Source organism: Siphateles boraxobius, unplaced genomic scaffold, assembly GCF_051911475.1.
Source record: "Siphateles boraxobius isolate OS27281-9 unplaced genomic scaffold, OSU_SipBor_1 104, whole genome shotgun sequence".
In the NCBI taxonomy this organism is placed as follows: domain Eukaryota; kingdom Metazoa; phylum Chordata; class Actinopteri; order Cypriniformes; family Leuciscidae; genus Siphateles; species Siphateles boraxobius.
This window is the reverse complement of record NW_027508705.1, coordinates 3,157,522-3,176,535: the sequence shown is the minus strand read 5'-3', so window position 1 is coordinate 3,176,535 and position 19,014 is coordinate 3,157,522. Positions and strand designations below refer to the sequence as shown.

The 19,014-nt window shown below is 37.8% G+C and overlaps 1 protein-coding gene across 3 annotated transcripts in view; it reads right to left on the bottom strand.

Moving 5' to 3' along the window:
* The window catches only part of ubr2 (ubiquitin protein ligase E3 component n-recognin 2), a 53,667-nt gene that overhangs the window by 29,272 nt on the left and 5,381 nt on the right, over positions 1-19,014 (bottom strand). For 2 of the 3 annotated variants that reach the window (XM_077247057.1, XM_077247058.1), the window contains exons 2-21: positions 18,586-18,845; positions 16,565-16,643; positions 15,617-15,727; positions 14,483-14,613; positions 14,135-14,273; positions 13,969-14,031; positions 11,580-11,700; positions 10,088-10,195; positions 8,129-8,217; positions 5,543-5,641; positions 4,203-4,366; positions 3,750-3,849; positions 3,525-3,653; positions 3,250-3,433; positions 1,801-1,862; positions 1,604-1,714; positions 1,420-1,485; positions 837-959; positions 663-726; positions 445-569 (exon numbers count right to left, since the gene is read on the bottom strand). In XM_077247057.1, the coding sequence (XP_077103172.1) occupies positions 445-569; positions 663-726; positions 837-959; positions 1,420-1,485; positions 1,604-1,714; positions 1,801-1,862; positions 3,250-3,433; positions 3,525-3,653; positions 3,750-3,849; positions 4,203-4,366; positions 5,543-5,641; positions 8,129-8,217; positions 10,088-10,195; positions 11,580-11,700; positions 13,969-14,031; positions 14,135-14,273; positions 14,483-14,613; positions 15,617-15,727; positions 16,565-16,643; positions 18,586-18,845 (2,328 nt within the window). Of the gene's footprint in view, positions 1-444; positions 570-662; positions 727-836; positions 960-1,419; positions 1,486-1,603; positions 1,715-1,800; positions 1,863-3,249; positions 3,434-3,524; positions 3,654-3,749; positions 3,850-4,202; positions 4,367-5,360; positions 5,460-5,542; positions 5,642-8,128; positions 8,218-10,087; positions 10,196-11,579; positions 11,701-13,968; positions 14,032-14,134; positions 14,274-14,482; positions 14,614-15,616; positions 15,728-16,564; positions 16,644-18,585; positions 18,846-19,014 lie in introns of all 3 variants that reach the window. The other variant, XM_077247056.1, reaches the window with a different exon arrangement.

The window sequence follows — 19,014 nt, the reverse complement described above, 5'->3', positions numbered from 1 at the left end:
CGTCATATTTCACAATGTTCCTCTCATGAATGCTCTTATGATAGTAGACTGGAAGCAATGATTTGAAGTAAAGTAAAATAGAATAAAATAAAAATATAAGACATTGATTCATTCACTGGGGTCATATGGATTACAGTCATGATCACCGTGTGTGGTTTTTCAAGCATCAAATGAGCGGCAGCCATTCATTTGCACTATATGGATTCAGAGATTAATTATTTTGTGTTCATCTGAAGAAAAGAGAAAATCATGTACACCTGGGATGGCATGAGGGTGAGTACTATCCCTTTAATACCTTCACAATTACTGCATCTTTTTTTGTTAAATTTCAAAGCCAACAATTGCTAAAAAACAAACAATGATAATAAAATGCAAGCAATTATAAGACAATAGCCAGCACTGCAATTATACCGGATACAAGTGAAGTCATGAGTGTTGTCTTACATTCTCAGGCAGGGCTTTGACCAGCTCACTGTGGGCCATGGGTCTAATGCATAACTGATGAACAATCTCTCTCCTTATCTCATCAGAGCTCTCCACCTGACCAACACCGGCAGTGTATCGCTCACCTGCAGAACAAAACATGAATGACTCTTTTTTTTTTTTTACTTTCTATGGTGTCTAATAAGCTCAATACACACCTAAAACAAATGATCACTCACCCACAATCATAATGACCAGGTGCAGCATCTCCTCAATTAGTGTGTTATTCTGCTGAACCACATCCTGACACAGAGAGTAACACACACATCATTGGCAACACAAGTGAGTGCAAGTAGAGAGAAATCAAGTGAAAAGAAAAGTAAAAGGGGAAAAAGAGGTTGAGGCAAGCGGACCTTGTTAGCGTTCTCCCTGCCGTATCTCTTTCTGCAGTCGGCTGAGCTGAAGATATGATAAAGCTCAAAACGGCTCAACACGATCATCAGGAAGTGGTTTGGATCCATCATTGAAGCTCCAGCCTAGATCCAAAACCATGAAACATGATCACTAAATTACAATGAATTCACCTTCTCAAAAGATTCTCATTACTCTAATCATACAAAAAAAAAAACGACAATGATTTTATTATTATTTAAATCAGCAGGAAGGCAGTAAAATAATGCACCATGATGTGCAAACACTACAATTTAAATAACAGTATTCCCACACTTTAAATTAATTTATCACCTTTCCACTGTTAATGTTAATTCATGAAAAGATGGGAACTTTATTTGTATTGTGACATTTTCAGCACATTACATTTACAAGCACATACATCTTCATTAATAAAATAATCCAATTACAATTTTTACCTTTTATATTATGTAAAAATATAATAAAGACTTATTTTATCTCTTTATTTTGGAAAGAAATATTCCCAGGACTTATAATGTATTGCTATAATTATAGCAATATTGCTATAATCTTGACTCTACTGACCTGAAGCATGATGAGGTCTTTATCAAACATCTCCACTCTACACTTCACGTTGTGATAATAATAGATCTGCAAAGACAATTCAAGAAAAAGTGTGATATTTATATGGAAATGCATTAACACTAACAATCACACAGTTAAAAAAAAAATGTCAAGAGAATTATAAAGAAACAAATAAGCTTCTTGCCTGATTGACCAAAGAGAAGCCATTTCTCCTCCACATCCCAGCATGCACCTGAGCACAGAGTACAAGGCAGCGGAGCGGGTGCTCGATCAGCATGGGTGGACTCAGTTCACTCTGTAGAAGACAAGAGAGGCCTCAGAAAGCGTTGAGAATGTTTGTGAAGAGCAAAAACTGACATAAATCAAAACTCCCAAACTCACCATTGGCAGCTGCTCGGGGAATCGATAGGCAGCCTCAGTTTTGCTCAGCAGAGCATGTAAACCTAATTGCAAGACAGAGCAAACTGAAGTTCAGTTGATATGTTGTATGTTTATCATCATCAACCACTTTTCAAGCAATTTCGGGAGAGAATCCTATATCCCGTACACACACAACAATAATGGGATTCAATAATCAAGGGATTCGCTCGATATTTATTTCCTAAACTGCAGCTTGTATAAGACCTTCCTATGGAAGCTTGTTTCTGCAACGGAATAAAAAAAATAAAAAAGGTAATAGCGACTTCTTTCACAATCTCAGAATTGAGAGACTAATGCTACGTTCCAGGCAGGTTCTTGAGCACGTAAATCATGACTTCAAACCACGACTCACAACTTTGCAGCGTTCCAGGCCACTCACGCCAAACTACCTGAGCGCAATATATACTTATTGTTTCAGAGACACATACAATTGTAATACATAATCATGTGTGTATTATTATATTATTATTAGACTATTATTATTTGACTGAAACGTTATATTGTCCTAAAGTGTATTCTCGCCGTGTGGGGGGGGGGGGGGGGGGGGGGGGTTTGCCATTGTTGTTTTGTATGGTTTCGCGGGCTATGTGACGTTAGAGCTCGTAACTGGGAGTACATCGATCTAGTACGAGTTCACGGGTGGGAAGTCACGGGTTTGACTGCCGTTCCAGTGAACTTTCACGGGTATAAGGTTGGAAAAACACGGGTTACAGGTTGCCTGGAACGCGGCATATATCTTGCAGTTCGGACTTAACTGGTGAGTTTATTTCACAACTCTGAGAAAAAAAGTCAGAATTGCGAGATATATTCGCAGTACTTTTTAAATCAAAATTGTGAGATATAAACTTGCAATTTTGAGTTACAAAGTCAGAATTGCAATTATATGTATCACGCAATTCTGACTTTATAACTCGCAATTATGAAAAAAAGTATAAATAGCTAAAAGTAAACTCGCAATTGCTAGAAAAAAAGTCTGAATTGTGAGCTTTATTATTTTTTTATTCTGTGGCTGAAACAAGCATCCATACCTTCCTGCACAATGGATTCTGCGGGAAACAATAGAGCTTATGTAGCCCCGCCCCTTTTCAGCACTGCACTCATTGTGTTTTGTCTTCAGGTTTGCATTCCCACAGCTTGAATGAAAGATCTTACGGATTTATGAATGAACCGCTCGTTTTAAAATCTTTCTGGTCTACTGACATTTGTTATGACATCATCTTCAACCATTACCATGCTCATGATAACTTTCGTTAACTCTACAATAAGAGAATCCACTTCACCTGCTAAATACTCTTCGACCGTGATGCCATAGAAATACACAGAGCTACCGCAAAAACAGAAGTTCAAAGACAAAATTCAAACGATATCTGTGCGCCAGTTTCTCTGGCGCATAAGCTCTTTAAGAGTCACCTGCTAAAAGCCGTGACACAGGCAGGTGTATGCTGACTTTCTCCTGAGAGACGCAGTAGCGGATGGTGTCAACGGAGTGGCCGCACATGCTGAGGGTTATGGGCTGTTCCCCATCTGTGAAACCACTGTGGCAGTGAGTCAGCGCGATCAGGCACTTCTTATAGGCTTCGATCAGCACTCTCTCCTGTACACGTGACAAACAACACACTTATATACAGGCTCAATCATGGTGCATTATGGGTACGAATGTGACTGTGTCTATAACATGCACTTACATCACTAGCACACCATTCCTGCATCATAGAGATGATATGTGTGAGCTTCATCTGTAAGGTGAACGCTGCCTCCCATTCTGGCTCCATCTCTATGTGTTGCCCCACCTGACGTACTACTGGGTCCATTCCCTGCAAAGAGGACACACACACACACGCACACCTGGTTTAATGCCCAATCTCAGTTACCCTAGACACACAACCCTAAGAACAGATTGCTTTAGTCACCTGCATGCATTTTAGCAACTCCAAGAAAGCATCAAATCCCTCCAGATACTTCTCCCTGAGTTGGTCACCCCACTCTGTTGGACGGCTTATCAGGACATACCTGCGTCCAAGAGAAATGCATTGCATCTCAAAAAATTGACATTTTAGACACAGATATAGCATAACTGTGTACGAAATCGTTCAAATGAGTGCAAAGCAGTGTACTGCAATGATCCAGTCTTATTTTCAAAGCCGAATTTTTCACAGAACAAGTAATGCATCTATATTCAGAACTCTCTTTAAGTCAATTAAACCTGGATTCATATTTGGTATGAAAACTTTCAAAGAAAAAAATAATTTATACTTATGTAAATTTAGGGATTGATGGTGCCAGGGATCTCTCATAGTCTGTTCTTGACCGTTTGATGTATATAACGGCAGGGAATTGCCACACACACACGCACGTGATCTTACTTGAGGTCGCCGATAAGGCTCTGGACTCGGCGGAACTTGAAGGCCTGTTGTGCGGTGTAGCGTTCAAACTGAAAGCGGCCCTGCAGGTCTCGGTGTCTGAGGTGGTCAACGAAGGTACGGATGATGGTGGTCATCAGGTTCTCTTCTGTGATCAGCATCCGCGCCTGAAAATATCAAATGCACCGTTCATTGCTGTATCTGACAAATCCGCTGGTGGTTTGGGAGGAATGCTGGTAATATATATATATATATATATATATATATACGAAATTCATATTATATGAAAATCCATTTTATTGAGAGGAGAAGGGACAGAAGAGAACAGAAAGACAAAGGCAAAGTAAATGAAGGAGAAAGGAGAATGAGAAAGAAGATGAGAAGGGGAATTGAAGAAGAAAAAGGAGGACAAAAAAAGAATTGACCAAAATGGTGATGATTATTTAGTGTCCATTTCGTTCACACAGCTGTAAACATGTTTGCTGTGTGGATGCTGGAGCTGGGTTAACATGATAATCCATAACTATAATTAATTATATGAATCAATTTCTCATTTTTAATCGATCTTCATTTTGATGAACCAAGATCTTTAGTCTATGCTGCATTCAGTTGATGTGTGAACAAAACTTTACTAAACATTATTTGTAGCACATCTAGCATTCATTAAATCCAATAAGCTTTGTGGCTTGATATGAAAAAGCACATTTTAAAACAAAATGCAAACAATAAATGAATAAACAAAACAAATGCAGCATGTGGACCGATCATCTCTTCCTCTTTACTACTAGTTATAGCACCAAATAAACTGGTTTACATAATACATTTCATTAAGTTGTACTGTATCTTTCAACTTATCTTCTTATTTTCATTCATGTTATTACAGCCATAAATATTTATCTTTCAACAACAAACTGGAGCAGAATCGCATACATGCTGATCTAAAAACTGCCTTATGTGGAATTTAAATGTATATATGTAAACAGAACTCTTTTTTTGAGTGTTGATAATCATTTCGGTGCACCGCTAGTAAAGAGGAAAGTGAAAATGAAATACGAAGATGGAAAGGGAACAGAAGAGTGAAAAGAAAAAGTGAAATGAGAGAAGAGACCCCAAACAAGCCCTCTTCCTCATGGCAGGCAGTCTCTCCTCACACGTACTCACCAAAGAAGGCACGGTGAACATTTGCACAGAGAGGTCAGTGACTGAGAACTCCCTGTCGTGGTCGTCTTTCACGTAGTCGCTCTGCAAGCGCTCATAGTTCTGCAGGTAGTGTCGGAGGAGGCGGAGGAGAGGAGAAAGAGGCAGAAGAGAGAGCAGAGGAGTGTGGGATTGATGGTACTCACCACAGTGGGGGCGGTGAAGAGCTGCACTGACAGAGAGGTCACTGACACTACACGCTCGTGATCGTCCTCCATAAAATCTGTCTGGAGGCGCTGGTAATTCTAAAGGAAGGGGGCACATTCACCTTCCGGGTCAGAGGTCAGGGGCCATCTGCAGTTCTGTCCCCCGACTCAGTTCTCAGCTCTGCGGCACATACGGCTTGAAGTTACACCGCGGCACAGGTCAAGCTTTGAGAACGGCACGTGTGGAGCCGGGGGACTGGAGTTAAAGCTGAACTTTGCACATTGGTTTATTAGTAGACTTTCTAGAGTTGTTTTTAATCTCTGTCAGTGACACCTGAGGAAGGGCCCTATGATTAACGTAATGTGGAAAACGCACACGGAATTGCAGAATCTAGTCATAAAAATGGAATTTACAGTAGAACACGGAATGTCACAGAATCTGGCAAATTGTGGATGACTAAATCAAAAGTGGGACTGTACACTTAAAAAAAGAGATACCACAATATGTTTAGTAGTGTTTGTGAATATTAAAGCACAAAAAGACACAAAAAGGTGTCTCACTATATAAGGACACTTAAAAGTCTCCAGGAATATCAGCCAAAATAAAAGTTTGGCTTAACGAAGAATGCATGACAAATATTTTACTATTGTACTGCAGAATGCACCTTTTAAAGTACCTAAAATAACAACATTATCAAAACTTTACTTTTAAGGAACATCACACATTTTTTTCTGAATGTTTTAATTTTAACAGTAAACCTTTGCTGTGGAACTCTATGTTTACCAACATACAAGAAATTGTTACATTTTAATTTGATTGCATCTTACGATTAATTAAATTGTTAATGTTTTATGATTTCATACGATAATTGATACTACATTTGTATTGAATCATGAACCCAGAAAAATTAAAACAGAATTTCTGGAGAAAAAGAAAAAAAAAGATTTTTATATATATAATTTATAATAATAATTACATAGGGCCAATTTTCATTTATAAGTAATGAAATTGTTCAATTTTTACGAATTTAATTGAGTAGACATGCCTTTTGATTATTACAGTTTGATTAAAGCATTAAAACAAAATCCGGGGAAAAAAAAAAAATCTGAAAACATGGAACTTGGGAAAAATTAAATGGAATTTGGTAACAAAAATAAAACTGATTTCATATGGCCCTAAACATTTCATTTGTTCAATTTTAAAAGGAAATGTTAAGTTATATAAGTTTCATGATTTCAATTAATTAGACATGCTTTTTGATTACTTAAATTTTATTTAACCATTAAAACTGAAACCAAACAAAAGGGATTTCATAGGGCCCTACACCTGAGTGCTGAGAGAGGTTTCCTGCGGTCAGATGGGGGCCTGCAGCGAGCAGCGAACCAAAGACAGCTAGAGTAATACGCCAAGTCAAAGTATCGCTCTCTATTACTAAGACTCTCTCTCTCTCTCTGAGACGATTCCCCTCACTGAACAGGATTCTCAAACTCTTATCCTCACAGATCAGCTGAATCAAACTGAGTGAACTGGATGCTCTAGTGTGAATCACAGACTTGGCATTTTCTGGCCATGCCTTTGGAAACAATTCTGTCTCACAGGATGGCGCAATCCAAGTCTAAACTCCATCAACAGAATCTATAACATTTTTATTGATTATCACAGAAAATAATTTTATATGAATAGTTAGAAGGAAATCGTTTTCATGCTAGACTTATGTTATAAAGTATAAAGTTTTCTGGCAATGTTTTTTAAACTGTGTGCATTTTAATGTTTATGTGCCTTGGCCTATATAGAGTTTCAGTGTTACAGCATTAAGGCAATTTAAGTAATTTGAACTTGTAATTTGGAGCCAGAAAGTTCCTTCAACATCATGTACTCTAAAAACAATACTTAAAGGGACAGTTCACCCAAAAATGAAAAAGCTATCATCATCATTTACTAACCCTCATTTCAAACTAATGAGGTTTGTTCTTGAGTGTCAAGGGAGTTTGGCTCATGTATTCATGTCCTCCATTTAGTGTGTTCATCAATGTTTATATGTGATCTGTTCATCATGCGTCTCTTAAAAACACTTGGATTAAATTGCTCAATTTATATGGATTACTTCAACAATGTTGTAATGTTTTCTTCAAAGTTATCTTCATTAGTGTTAAATAAAAGGGTGAGCAATTGATGACAAAAATCATTTTTGGGTGAACTATTCCTGTAACATACAGGTTGTCATGGAGTCCCAGAAAGCGTAAACCCTGTGGCAATGTGTTACATTTATGCTATTTTTGCTTTATAAATTGTAATGTTTATTTTCCTGACTCTTTCCATTCCTCAGTAAGCATGAGAATGTACGTGAGAATGCTGGTGGGTAAATGAACCAACTTTTTACCACTTTTTGGGGCTTCATGGCCTACAGATAAAGTTCTGGGCTGTACTACAGAAACCTCCTATCTTGAGATTTGAAAAAGTTCTGCTTCTTAAGTTAAACTACTACAGTTAGTAACCAGATAAATTAGGATGTTTCTGTAATACAGCCCCTGATATTTTCCTGTCAATAAACATAAGCACTGTGCCATTGTGAATGGAAGTCTTACCCTCGCAAACTGGATTGCAAAAAGTTTCTTGTACTTTGGATCCATGAGTAGGCTGCTCATAAAGAGCTGGTGGTAAACATTTCTCGCTCCTGCAGGAAACACAATGTAAGGTACAGCATGAGCTGAATCTCACAAAACCAGGCAAGAACATGTCTCAGTCATATTTTATCCGCCCAAAAAAAAGAAACATACAAGACATTACGGTTAAACTTTATTTGAAAATGTCCTTATACAAGTAAGCACTGTATTATTAAGTAATATAAATTAACAAGAAGTACTTGTGGGGTTAGTTTAGGTTCAGTTTCCTGTAATTATGCACAATCTATTGTTATTACTATGTAATGTACATAGTAGGTCACTGTTAAAGTGTTCCCTAAATTGCATTATGATTTAAGGAAATGTGTTGGATCTATTTGTTTTGTTTTTTTGAATAACAATTAATCACATTTCCATCCCAATCCTCATTAATGTAGTGCAATCAAATCTTATTGTTATTCATTTAATTTTAATATATTTGTTGATTTAAAATTTTTAATTGAATGTAAAGACACTCAACTGAGAATAAAAAGAATAAAAACTCAAAACAAAACAGAAAGACACATTACAGTAAAGAGACTTTAGAAGAAAATCAGTCTTGTCAGTCAATAAATGTCACAATCAAATACATTTTAATGTGCCCCAATTATGCTTTTTTGAATATAACCTTTTATGCAGTCGATAATATAATATAAAATAATATATACAACAGTTCTTTCTGGTTATCGAATCTGACTGGCTGAGCGCCTTTTCCAGCGGTGAGATATTCACAGTATCAGCGTTGGAACGTTTCACCGTTTGTATCACTCCACTTGCGGCGACTGTCATGGCGGTCGAGCAAATCCACAGTATTTTTTTTTTTAAATACTACTTTTGTGTCATGAAATGTAGTTTGAAGAGTTTTTACCTCGAATATTTGACTCATTGATAATCATAGCACCAATTTTACAATCGGTTTAGATGCTTTCCCAGATGCGAGCTCAAGGATGTCAGTTGCGGTTCAGCACTTACGTACCCGCAGACAACAGCGTCATCTCGGCCAGTAGCTGGCTCTTCACACTCGTAGCCGTGTGATACTGCTGTACGTTATATCAGCACACTGTGATTACCTACGGCACTCGGGAGACACAATGTCTTCTAAAAGAAAAAAGCGATTCTGAACTGCCAAAACGAGTTGTCGGCAATTCCATCTACAACATCTACATAGTTTTGTAACATTTGTAACATAAACATTTGTTCAATGGTCTTCATTGGCTGCCTGTGAACAACATCTACTTAGTACTTTGACCCGGCCTCAAACACTGTAGCTAAGAAGTAACATGTTGTAACATGTCATGTTATCGAAATGTAGAGAAGATGCCGTTTCTGTGCTGTGAAAGCAAATCTACTTTGCTGCACTTCCGGTAATTGATACAGTAAAACCGACGCCATCGTTACTGTTCATGTATACAAGTGCCGAGGAAGCCTCCAGAGCTGAAATTCAGATGGAAATGGGAATTTAAGTTTACGCCACGCACTGCAAGTGGTCGATCAATCACAACAGACTGAGCCATCTGACCAATCAGAGCAGAGTAGGCTCTCAGTAAGGAGTTTAGAGAGACTGAATCCTTTATCCTTTAGTGAATCCAATGTGAGAAAAGAGGTGATGCTACAATGTATATTATGAGAAAATTAAAGTGCTTTTTGACCTTGGATGCATGTAAACCTCAGGAGACTTAACATTAGGAGACTCACAATTAGGAGCTTTTAAAAAAGCATAACAGGCGCAACTGTAATTGTCCTAAAAGATGCTTCATTTCTCCAAGTGTTTATTTTGGGGTGAATTGTAAGCTGGAAATGTATTCATGTCATTCACTGTGCTGTGTGTTTCTGCAGTGCTGCAATATCTCAGGAGAGCTGATGTCAGCAAACGCATTCACTCACCTTTCCACATCTTGGAGTCACAGAGCATGAGCGTGTCCACTAGAGAAGAGTTCTCTCCCTCCGGCCCGCGCTGCAGTCCCACCTGACACAGGATCCTCCTCAGAGCATCTGCTGGGCGGCAGTAACACACTCAGGCACTGATTCACTACAGCAGGCACCACATAAGCAGATTTTGATAACAGGCCTCGACAGTGTGAGCATTTCACTCACATTTGCGACTAAAAATAGATGTGGGCGAACTGAAAATGTATTTAGGTGCATGTGTGCGAATAAAGTTTTTTAAACAATGACGTTATTTCTGACCTGAACCTATGTTGTCTGTTCAAAAAAAATTGTAAAAAAAAATCAAAAAAAAAAAATCACATGATCGACACAAACGAAAAAACGAAACGAAAAACGAAAAAAAAAAAAAATGAAAAAAAACAACAACGATATAACATTAACTGAAAGACCAGGCGGCGCCTGGGATATACCAGTTCATCCTCCATTGCCATTAATCCGCATTGGCAGAGAACATATAATATATATGCAAGGAGACATTTTAATTGTTTATTAACAAACTAGTGTTTTCTGTGTCCGTGACATTCCTTAATATTTGGTGGTTTAAATGCTTGCTTGAGATCTCTGTGAAAGTTTTAAAGCAGTCTTTTAGTGCCACTTTCAGAGTGGTCACGTCCGTAACGGAGAACTGTCACGTCCGTAATATTGTTTTTTTCCTCATAAATGCAAACAGGAAAAATAAAATAAATATAATATTTTATGTTCTGTGGAGATCCAACCCTTCTTCATTCGGTGGATAGTATTACTTTTGGTTTGTGCAGTGTAGGCTGATTCACAGAATTCCTATAAAATGTTACCACCTTTTTTTTTGTCACGTCCATAACGAATGTGTATTTCCCTCATCTAAAATATAAAACGCGTGTGTAGACTGATATTTTTCTAATGTCTGGACTACTTTATTAAGGGATTATGGATATATAAACATATAAGACATTTTAATATATTGGGAATGCATTTTCTGAGAATTTATGTTTCAAGTTTCGACTGCAAATGTCACGTCCATAACGCTGGAATTGTCCTGTACTTTTTGCATTCAAATGAATTAAATAATTTTGCTTATAAATGTCTCCTCGTATCCCTTTATTAAGGAAAGACACACTTTATAATACATTTCCATTGCGCCCCTAAAGCATTAGGGCCTAATAAGCCTGCGCCTTATTGTGCTCCTAAATTTTTCAACTTAGTAGCACGTGCTGCTCCTGAGACAAGTTAATGTCAAGCCCAGGATAAACTTAAGATTACTGGAATCATAGCAAAATACCAAAATAAACAGCTGTAAAATCCAAATGTATGGTAATTGCTAAATGGAGAAGATTAGAAAGTTTGGCTTTGCACAAGACAAAGCAGAAATTAAATAATATGACTTCTACAGAAGTGATTAAAAGGAAAGAATCAAAGAGAGGAAATGAGAGAGAAAGATGCAGAGACAGACCTGAGTATCTGATGATTTGTCCAAGCCAGTTGAGAGCTTTGAGCGCAAAACACTGATGAGCCACTATAGAGGAGTGCATGACCTGAACCCGCAGAGGTTTCGTCTGACGACTCGTGTTCCTCTGAAAAACAAGTGTACAAAGAGGTTCACGTACAAACTACATTTATAAGAACAATTACTAATGCTTTAATTTCTGCAAAAGTTACCCCCACAATGCAGAAGTGTTGTGGATAGTTGCCAAAGTGTGGCTATGAAGTTGCTATAGTGTTTCAGGCAGTGTTGGGGTAACTCATTACAAGTGACTTGAATTACGTAATCAATTACTTTTTCAAATAACCAGTAAATTAACTTTTCAATTTACAACAAAATATCTAAGTTACTTTTTCAAATAAGTAACGCATGCAGCTGAGCTGATTTCAACTGTCCGTGTGATGGCGGCGTTGCGATAGGCTACGGACGATTCCTATCCGACAATTCCAGCAGAAGTTAGCGTTGCTATGGTACTGTTAAACAAACCTGAATTCTTAACTTTTAATTCAATAAATTATGATTTTATAACGTTAAGTTGTCATGTCATTTTTTTATTTTCATGATTTTCTAACGTTATTAGCGTAGTTAATACAATTAAAATGAAGCCTATAATTAAATGTATGTAATAATATTGGATATTATAATTTATGTAAATATATTGTATGTATAATCTTGTATGTATAATTATATTTATGTCTCTATAACCCTCATCAGAGAGATCATACAGAATTGTACATTCTGGCACTGACAGAATCATCCTTTCTAATCTCTCCGCCATTTTTGTACTACTCGCTTCCGGCGCTTTTCAACGGTGTAGTACGACGTCCGCTGGGGGGCGTATTGCGTATTACGGAGCTGATTTTAACTGCCCGTGTGAAGGCGGCGCAAGAGTTACATTTTTTGAACGCACCCGGATGACCAACTGACACGATTTCTTCACACCGCAATCGTTCGGACCCATTCGCATGCGGTCTGCGAATCTCCATAGGACATGAAGGACTTCCGGTAGTTTCGGAGCCGTATCTGAGCTGATTTCAAGTGCCAGTGTGAGCGTCAAGGTTGAGAGGTCCATCTATCACTGTTTTTCATGTTCGTAGAGTTAGTTTCTGGAGTAAATATATAGGCCACAATCTGTGTTTCCACAACCTTTTTAAAAATGACAGGTGATGGTGTTTCCCGTGCGTTTGGCCAATCCGCGCACACTTAAGTCACGGATAGTTCCTATAGTGCTGGTTTAGACCCGACTCTGAAGTAGGAGTAAATTAGTTCCTCCAAAAGAGTTCCTAGAACTAAAATCATTCCTAGTTCCTGCAGTGCGAACGCGCCAAAAACCATGAACTTCCGCCAATAGTTCTAGGAATTATGAAAAGTTTCCTCCGGTGCGAAAGCCCCTATTATCTGACAGATGAAAATCTGACAGCTTAAGAAAGTAATAGCACATCTTTACTCCACAAGCCACATGAGATTTGAGCCATCACTTATGCCGGGAGTACAAACAATGCAGGACATGTAACGCATAGAAAAATCTCCACTGAGCGATAGTAAAGGCGATGCATTCTGATGAATTACTAACAGAAACAGTGAAACCAAAATTTAAGTTTTCATTTAATTTAGCAGAAAACAGAAAATAAAGTTAATAATCAACTAATTCATCAAATGTATTTAATAATGAACACTCAAATAAAAAATGTGTAATTTAAATGGCACAAGACAAAATATCAACTTTTTAAATATATAATTATGATTTACTCCAATTCTTTAAAATAAACAATTAAACAGTGGATATAATAAAAAAATGTATAAAAGATTTATTCAAACAAGAGCTACATTAAATAAAGAAGACATCACTAACTGGATAAGTAAAAATATGATGGCTTTCCTAAGGTAAATGAAACATTAAATAACATATTACAAGATGTCTTACTGATGTCTCTTCACAGTTGAAACTGAATGAGACATGCTAAAGTGTACAGTTTCTCTAAACATACCTTCTGATGTTCATTCATGTGATATAACTAGTAGTAAAGAGGAAGAGATCGTTGGTTCATGTGCCGCTTGAACTGAAGCGAGCATCAAATGCTATTTATTGTATGGATTTTGGGATACAACTGTCAGATATTTAAGCTGATATTTAAGGTGCATCAATGATAATAGTGATGTTTGTCTAAACAAAGACAACTAACAATCTTGTTTGTGAAACGTGTGATGAAATAATATGCAAATTGGGGAGGATTCCTTCATAAAACTTAATTGAATGCCCTATCTAACAAGAAAAAGTTCTCAGTAAAAAGAGTAAAAAACCCAAATGATTTCCACATCTGAGGCAAACTGATGGGATTTGTGATTGCAGAGAACTTACCACAATAATAGATTTGGCCTGCTCACAAAACTGAAAGTCCCCAAAGCGAACAGACTTCCTGCCCTGAATACGGTGAACAGAAGTAATCAGTGAACAAAAGCAAGAGCCTTAAGCCTGAATTGTGGCTCTGGCAGGTGAACTAACAGCAGGTTAAGCTGGCTCTTACATCTCTGTCCACGGTGGTGGCAAAACTGACTGCCTCTTTCTGAGTGCAGTTCACAGCTTTCTGTAGAGTGTAGATGACCTGCTCGTACGTGTGGACCTCATCATTGAACAGCATGCAGTAGTACGTGTCTCCACGGGCCCTTCAGAAGAAAATAAGCAAGTTATACATCTCCTAATATACTGACATGCAGCTTTCAAAAACATCACATGCATGATGGATGATCATGAGGGTCTAGAATGGGTTCTTCTCCCACCCAAATGCTAAAAATTGTGTCTTCTGAGTGGGGAAAAAACATTTAAGGGACATGTCATCACATGACTTCAAGCTATGAGTGATTATATATCTTACGGTGGCTCGAGGCCTTCAGGTAGCTCGTCTTCTTTGTCCCAGGTGAGCATGGCCACAGCATATTTGAGAATGATGGCGAATACATTATACGTGCGAGCGATCATCTCAGCAGACAGATTAGCCAACGGATCCTGCCAAACAAGATGGGTTGTTATTGTCAACTAAAACTATTATAAATCATTTTCACCAATTAAAATAAAAGCTGAAATGAAATGAAATATTAAATGAAGAATTAGAAATGATAACTGAAATGAGTTTAAGTTATCCTAAACTAAAAATGAATTAAAGACATATATAGAGATATATTAAAAAAACAATTTTAATACTGTTATTTTACAACTACAATACTACTGTTTATGGCTGTCTTCATTTCTGTGCTTTCCAACATTAAATCATAGAGCAGGGAGACCTTTTGTTGACAACATAAACATTTCTCATTACAAATCATATAAAATGGTTGGCACATGTTGTTTTTAAAATGAAAGTTATAAGCGACCCAAACTTAAAGTACTTTCGGAGTTTTGATGGACATACCGCATACAGAAGCAAACAATGCATGAAATAATGGTATAAGAAAACACAGAATTTGCAGTTTGTTTAGTAACAGTTTGCGGTAATTTCAGCATCCATACAGTCAGATTAACACAGCTAATGCAGATCCCAGGATGAAAAACACTGAAATCCGTATAAATCCGGAAAAATCACACCCCTGATGACTTTGACGTGTGGCTCCATTAATGGTCTTTGAGCGCTAGCAGAATTGGGATCATTAAATGCCTCATTATTCCCATCCCTCCCGCTTAGTCACGGAGGAAGAGGCTTGTTTGTTTGTTTGTTTTTAATGCCATGCCAGCTCCTGTGGCTATTTTCATGGCGAGCAAAATTCATGGTAAAACTACATCAGTTAAAAACTCTAAAACTATATTTGGTTTAACTTTGTTTAATTTCTTCAAAAGAGTTAACTGAATAAAAAAAGGTTTCTCACGAGGTTAAAACCATCACAATCTAATAAAAATGTTGCAATGATAAAGAGTTTTGACAATATTTTGTTGGTTCTTCTCCTAGTATTAAAAACGTGTGTCATCCAGGAATGGCCTATTCTACAACGGGTCCACGGAGGAAGAGGTCTCTTACCTTCTGGGAACAGTCGCTGATATTGGGCTCGTGTTTCTGACAGTAAGGGCCCTTCTTCCAGGCCTCTGTGTCGCCACAGTCACAAAAGCCTCCTCCTCCTGAGGTGGTCATCTACAGGGAGCACAACGACAGCAGCACATGATCTCAAGTCTCCTATATCTGTTTCTTATAAACAATAGACCTGTCATTGTCATGAAGTCATGAATCAACCTGCAACACACATGACTCTCTCCTCTAGTGTTCCTTAAAACAAACACACTTTTTTTCACAACCTATAAAGCCTACTGTATTGTATTTGCTATGCAAATTTATATGGCCTCTAAATGATCAACATGATCAAAAATGTATTGACAAAACTGTCTATTACATGCCTTCTGTCATCTGATTAATACTTTATAGCAAGTAAAAGGCCTTTTTTTAGTATAATTGTTAAAACATCCCACTTCAAATCATGGTTAAAGTCTCTTTTTACTGTGAGCCATTTTATCTGAGACACATTTTTCCAATGGCTTTTGATCAGCTGGTGTCAATGTTATTTTTAAATGAAGATGTCTCATTTCAAACAAAATGGTTACAAAAAGGGTAAAACTGAAACAGTCCTTAAATAATAGAACAGCTAACTGTGTTAGATTGATTTCTCTTCACAGACACAACAGCCCCATCAGTCCTGTAACCTTAACATAGAACTGTACCATGAGTCATAGCCCTCAGTTTTAAATGCTAAAATGCTTCCGGGTTGAGCCATAACAACAATCTTTACAGTGGACAGCATTTGGACAGGACTGTTTTGTTACGGAGAAGTCAGGGTCCACATGGCACTAGTGGAGACGGGTCCATACACTTGGTTTCTGACACTTTCTCTGCGACTGTCACACCAACATGCCGACACACCAGAGTGAGATGTTTAAGATTGTTAAAGTGGCCACTGTGCATCTCGTTTCCTCTTACCCTGTAGCGATGCTCTTTGTGAACGCTGCCTAAGAAGCACTGCATACACAGCACACAGGTCGGATCGGCCGCACACTCCCTGATAAGGAGAAAAAATATCAAAATGTAAATTACTTAAACAGAAGGACAGCAGCTGTTAAAACCCCAGTGAGCTGCCTACAAACAAACACGAATGAAGGTTGTTATAAATGCTAGCAAAATTATGCTGCCATTAAGATTCCTCATGGCATGCATCGTAAAGCATTCCCAGAATGCACTGCAACTGAATAGCTCTCTAGCTGCATCCCGATTCGCCTACTTATACTATGCCCTAAAAATATGTACTGTTTTTCTGATGAAAATGTACACTTTTAAGTGGATAGCTAAAGAGTAAGCAAGCTTTAAGACATGCTACTTCGTCATAATTAAATCTTTAACGGACCGATCTGTCACTTAATTAAATGCATCCTCAAATCGTCAATTCATTGTGACATTCAATTTAATTTCATTTCTTACAGTATCAGAGAGAAATGTAGCAGCACAACGTTGATCTGCCAGACGTGGGTCTTTATGCGGAGACTCTTCTCATGCGTTTGCATAATGACTCATTTAAAAGTTTATAACCAACGTGTCATTACAAAAGTTCAATTTGAAGTTCTAACTTTTCATTTGATCTTGTTAATTCAAGGTTTATTTAACTGAACAATATTTGAAGGGTCTAATAATGATTTATTTACTTATAATCATTAATAGCATTAAAAACAAATACATTTCATTTATTGAATTTGTTTGTTAAATCAAAAGATTAAATATAAAAATAGTTACAAATGGTAGCATTTGGGTTCCTTCCCACTGTTGGTTATTATTGATTTGACAGTGTAGTATATACTAGTACTGATAGCATTGGATAAGAAAGTGAACTGAGCTAGAACTGACATCACTGTTTTCTGCAGAGCTGCTTTATAGATGAATTGAACATTTCATATTTGATTAACTTTACATAGCTATTGAACTGAACTTAATCAACATTGAACAGACCTCAGCTGAAAAATACACGCATTTCTTTTTCGAGATCCTTTAAAGCAGAATTGAAGAACTCTGGTATTTTCCTGTTTATCACAGTAAAGCTGCTTTGAAACAGTCTGTATTGTATAAAGCGCTATGGAAATAAAAGTGACTTGACTTTTGCACACTGATTTTAGACACAAATTCTTGCGTACAAACGGTGTACGAGAAAGAAATCAAATTCAAAATCACTCCGCCATTTCAGAGCAAACATCAAGAAAGGATTTGTTAAAAATCATGAAAAGGCTAAAGAAAACCATCAACAATATATAAACGCTATATAAATGTTTTTTATTGGTATTGTTTTTAAATCACCCAGCACTAGTTGAGTGAAGCTTTATGAAGCTCCATTGGCTGGACAAGATGTAGCCCATGTAGACAGCAAAGCAGATCACTAGAGTTTTGGATCAGAGCCAGTAACACATTACATGACAGGATTGTAAAAAGATCTGCACAAAATCTTAAGATGCAAGATATATTTCACACAACATTCACATCAGTCAGATCAGATTCCAGTCTCATAAAGCCAGCGTGATAAAGCATTTGGGGATCTGCGTGAGCCCTTTAATTTGTTTCTCAAAGAAACAGAGCAGAACAGTCCACACTCCAGTCACCTCCGGCCTCTTAGCCGGCTTACAGTGATCTTGCCTAAAGGACTTAACCTAGCAGCAACCTGACCCAATTCAGCCAAGACTTCCACGTCTGTGGGAACACAGTGACCCACACTATCCCAGGTCAGATGGCTACAACAGCATACATGCATGGGGGAAAAATAAATAAATACATTTTGACAGAAAACCCACTAAATCATCCGTCTAGGCAATAGACAGTGAGCAGCTCACAGAGCCATGTTCACTAGTTTTAATGCCTTTGACATCAACCGAATTGAGAATAATTGTGGGTGCAGACTAGATGAGAATCAACACCCTTCTTTGGGTGGATCAGAAAGAGATGATGATGAAGTGTTGACAGTGTACCTGCAGGAATACGTTGGCTCTCCCACTTTAAACACATGGCCACAGAGCTGTGAGGGCTGGTTGTTCTGTTCCAGCTTGGCCAATCCCACGGACGGCTCTTCCCCGCACAGGTACCACTCCAGCGGGCCCTGGAGCAGCAGCTGAGCCAGCAGATCCTCGTTCTGGGGGTTCAGGTTGGGGCCCAGGCAGTAGATCTTGGGGACGAAGCAAGCCAAGTGTTGGTACACCTCTTTGGGCAGGTTGCTCACCTGTAGCCATTTCTGTGGACAGATGGGTCAAATATTAGAGAGACACACACAATAGGGCTGGGATGATACACCTATCTCCTGATTCAATAGTAACACGATACTTGTAACTTTGGTGCCGATATGATATGTATTGGGATTTTTTTAAGAATTGCAATTCAACATTGCGATTTTTTTTTAACAC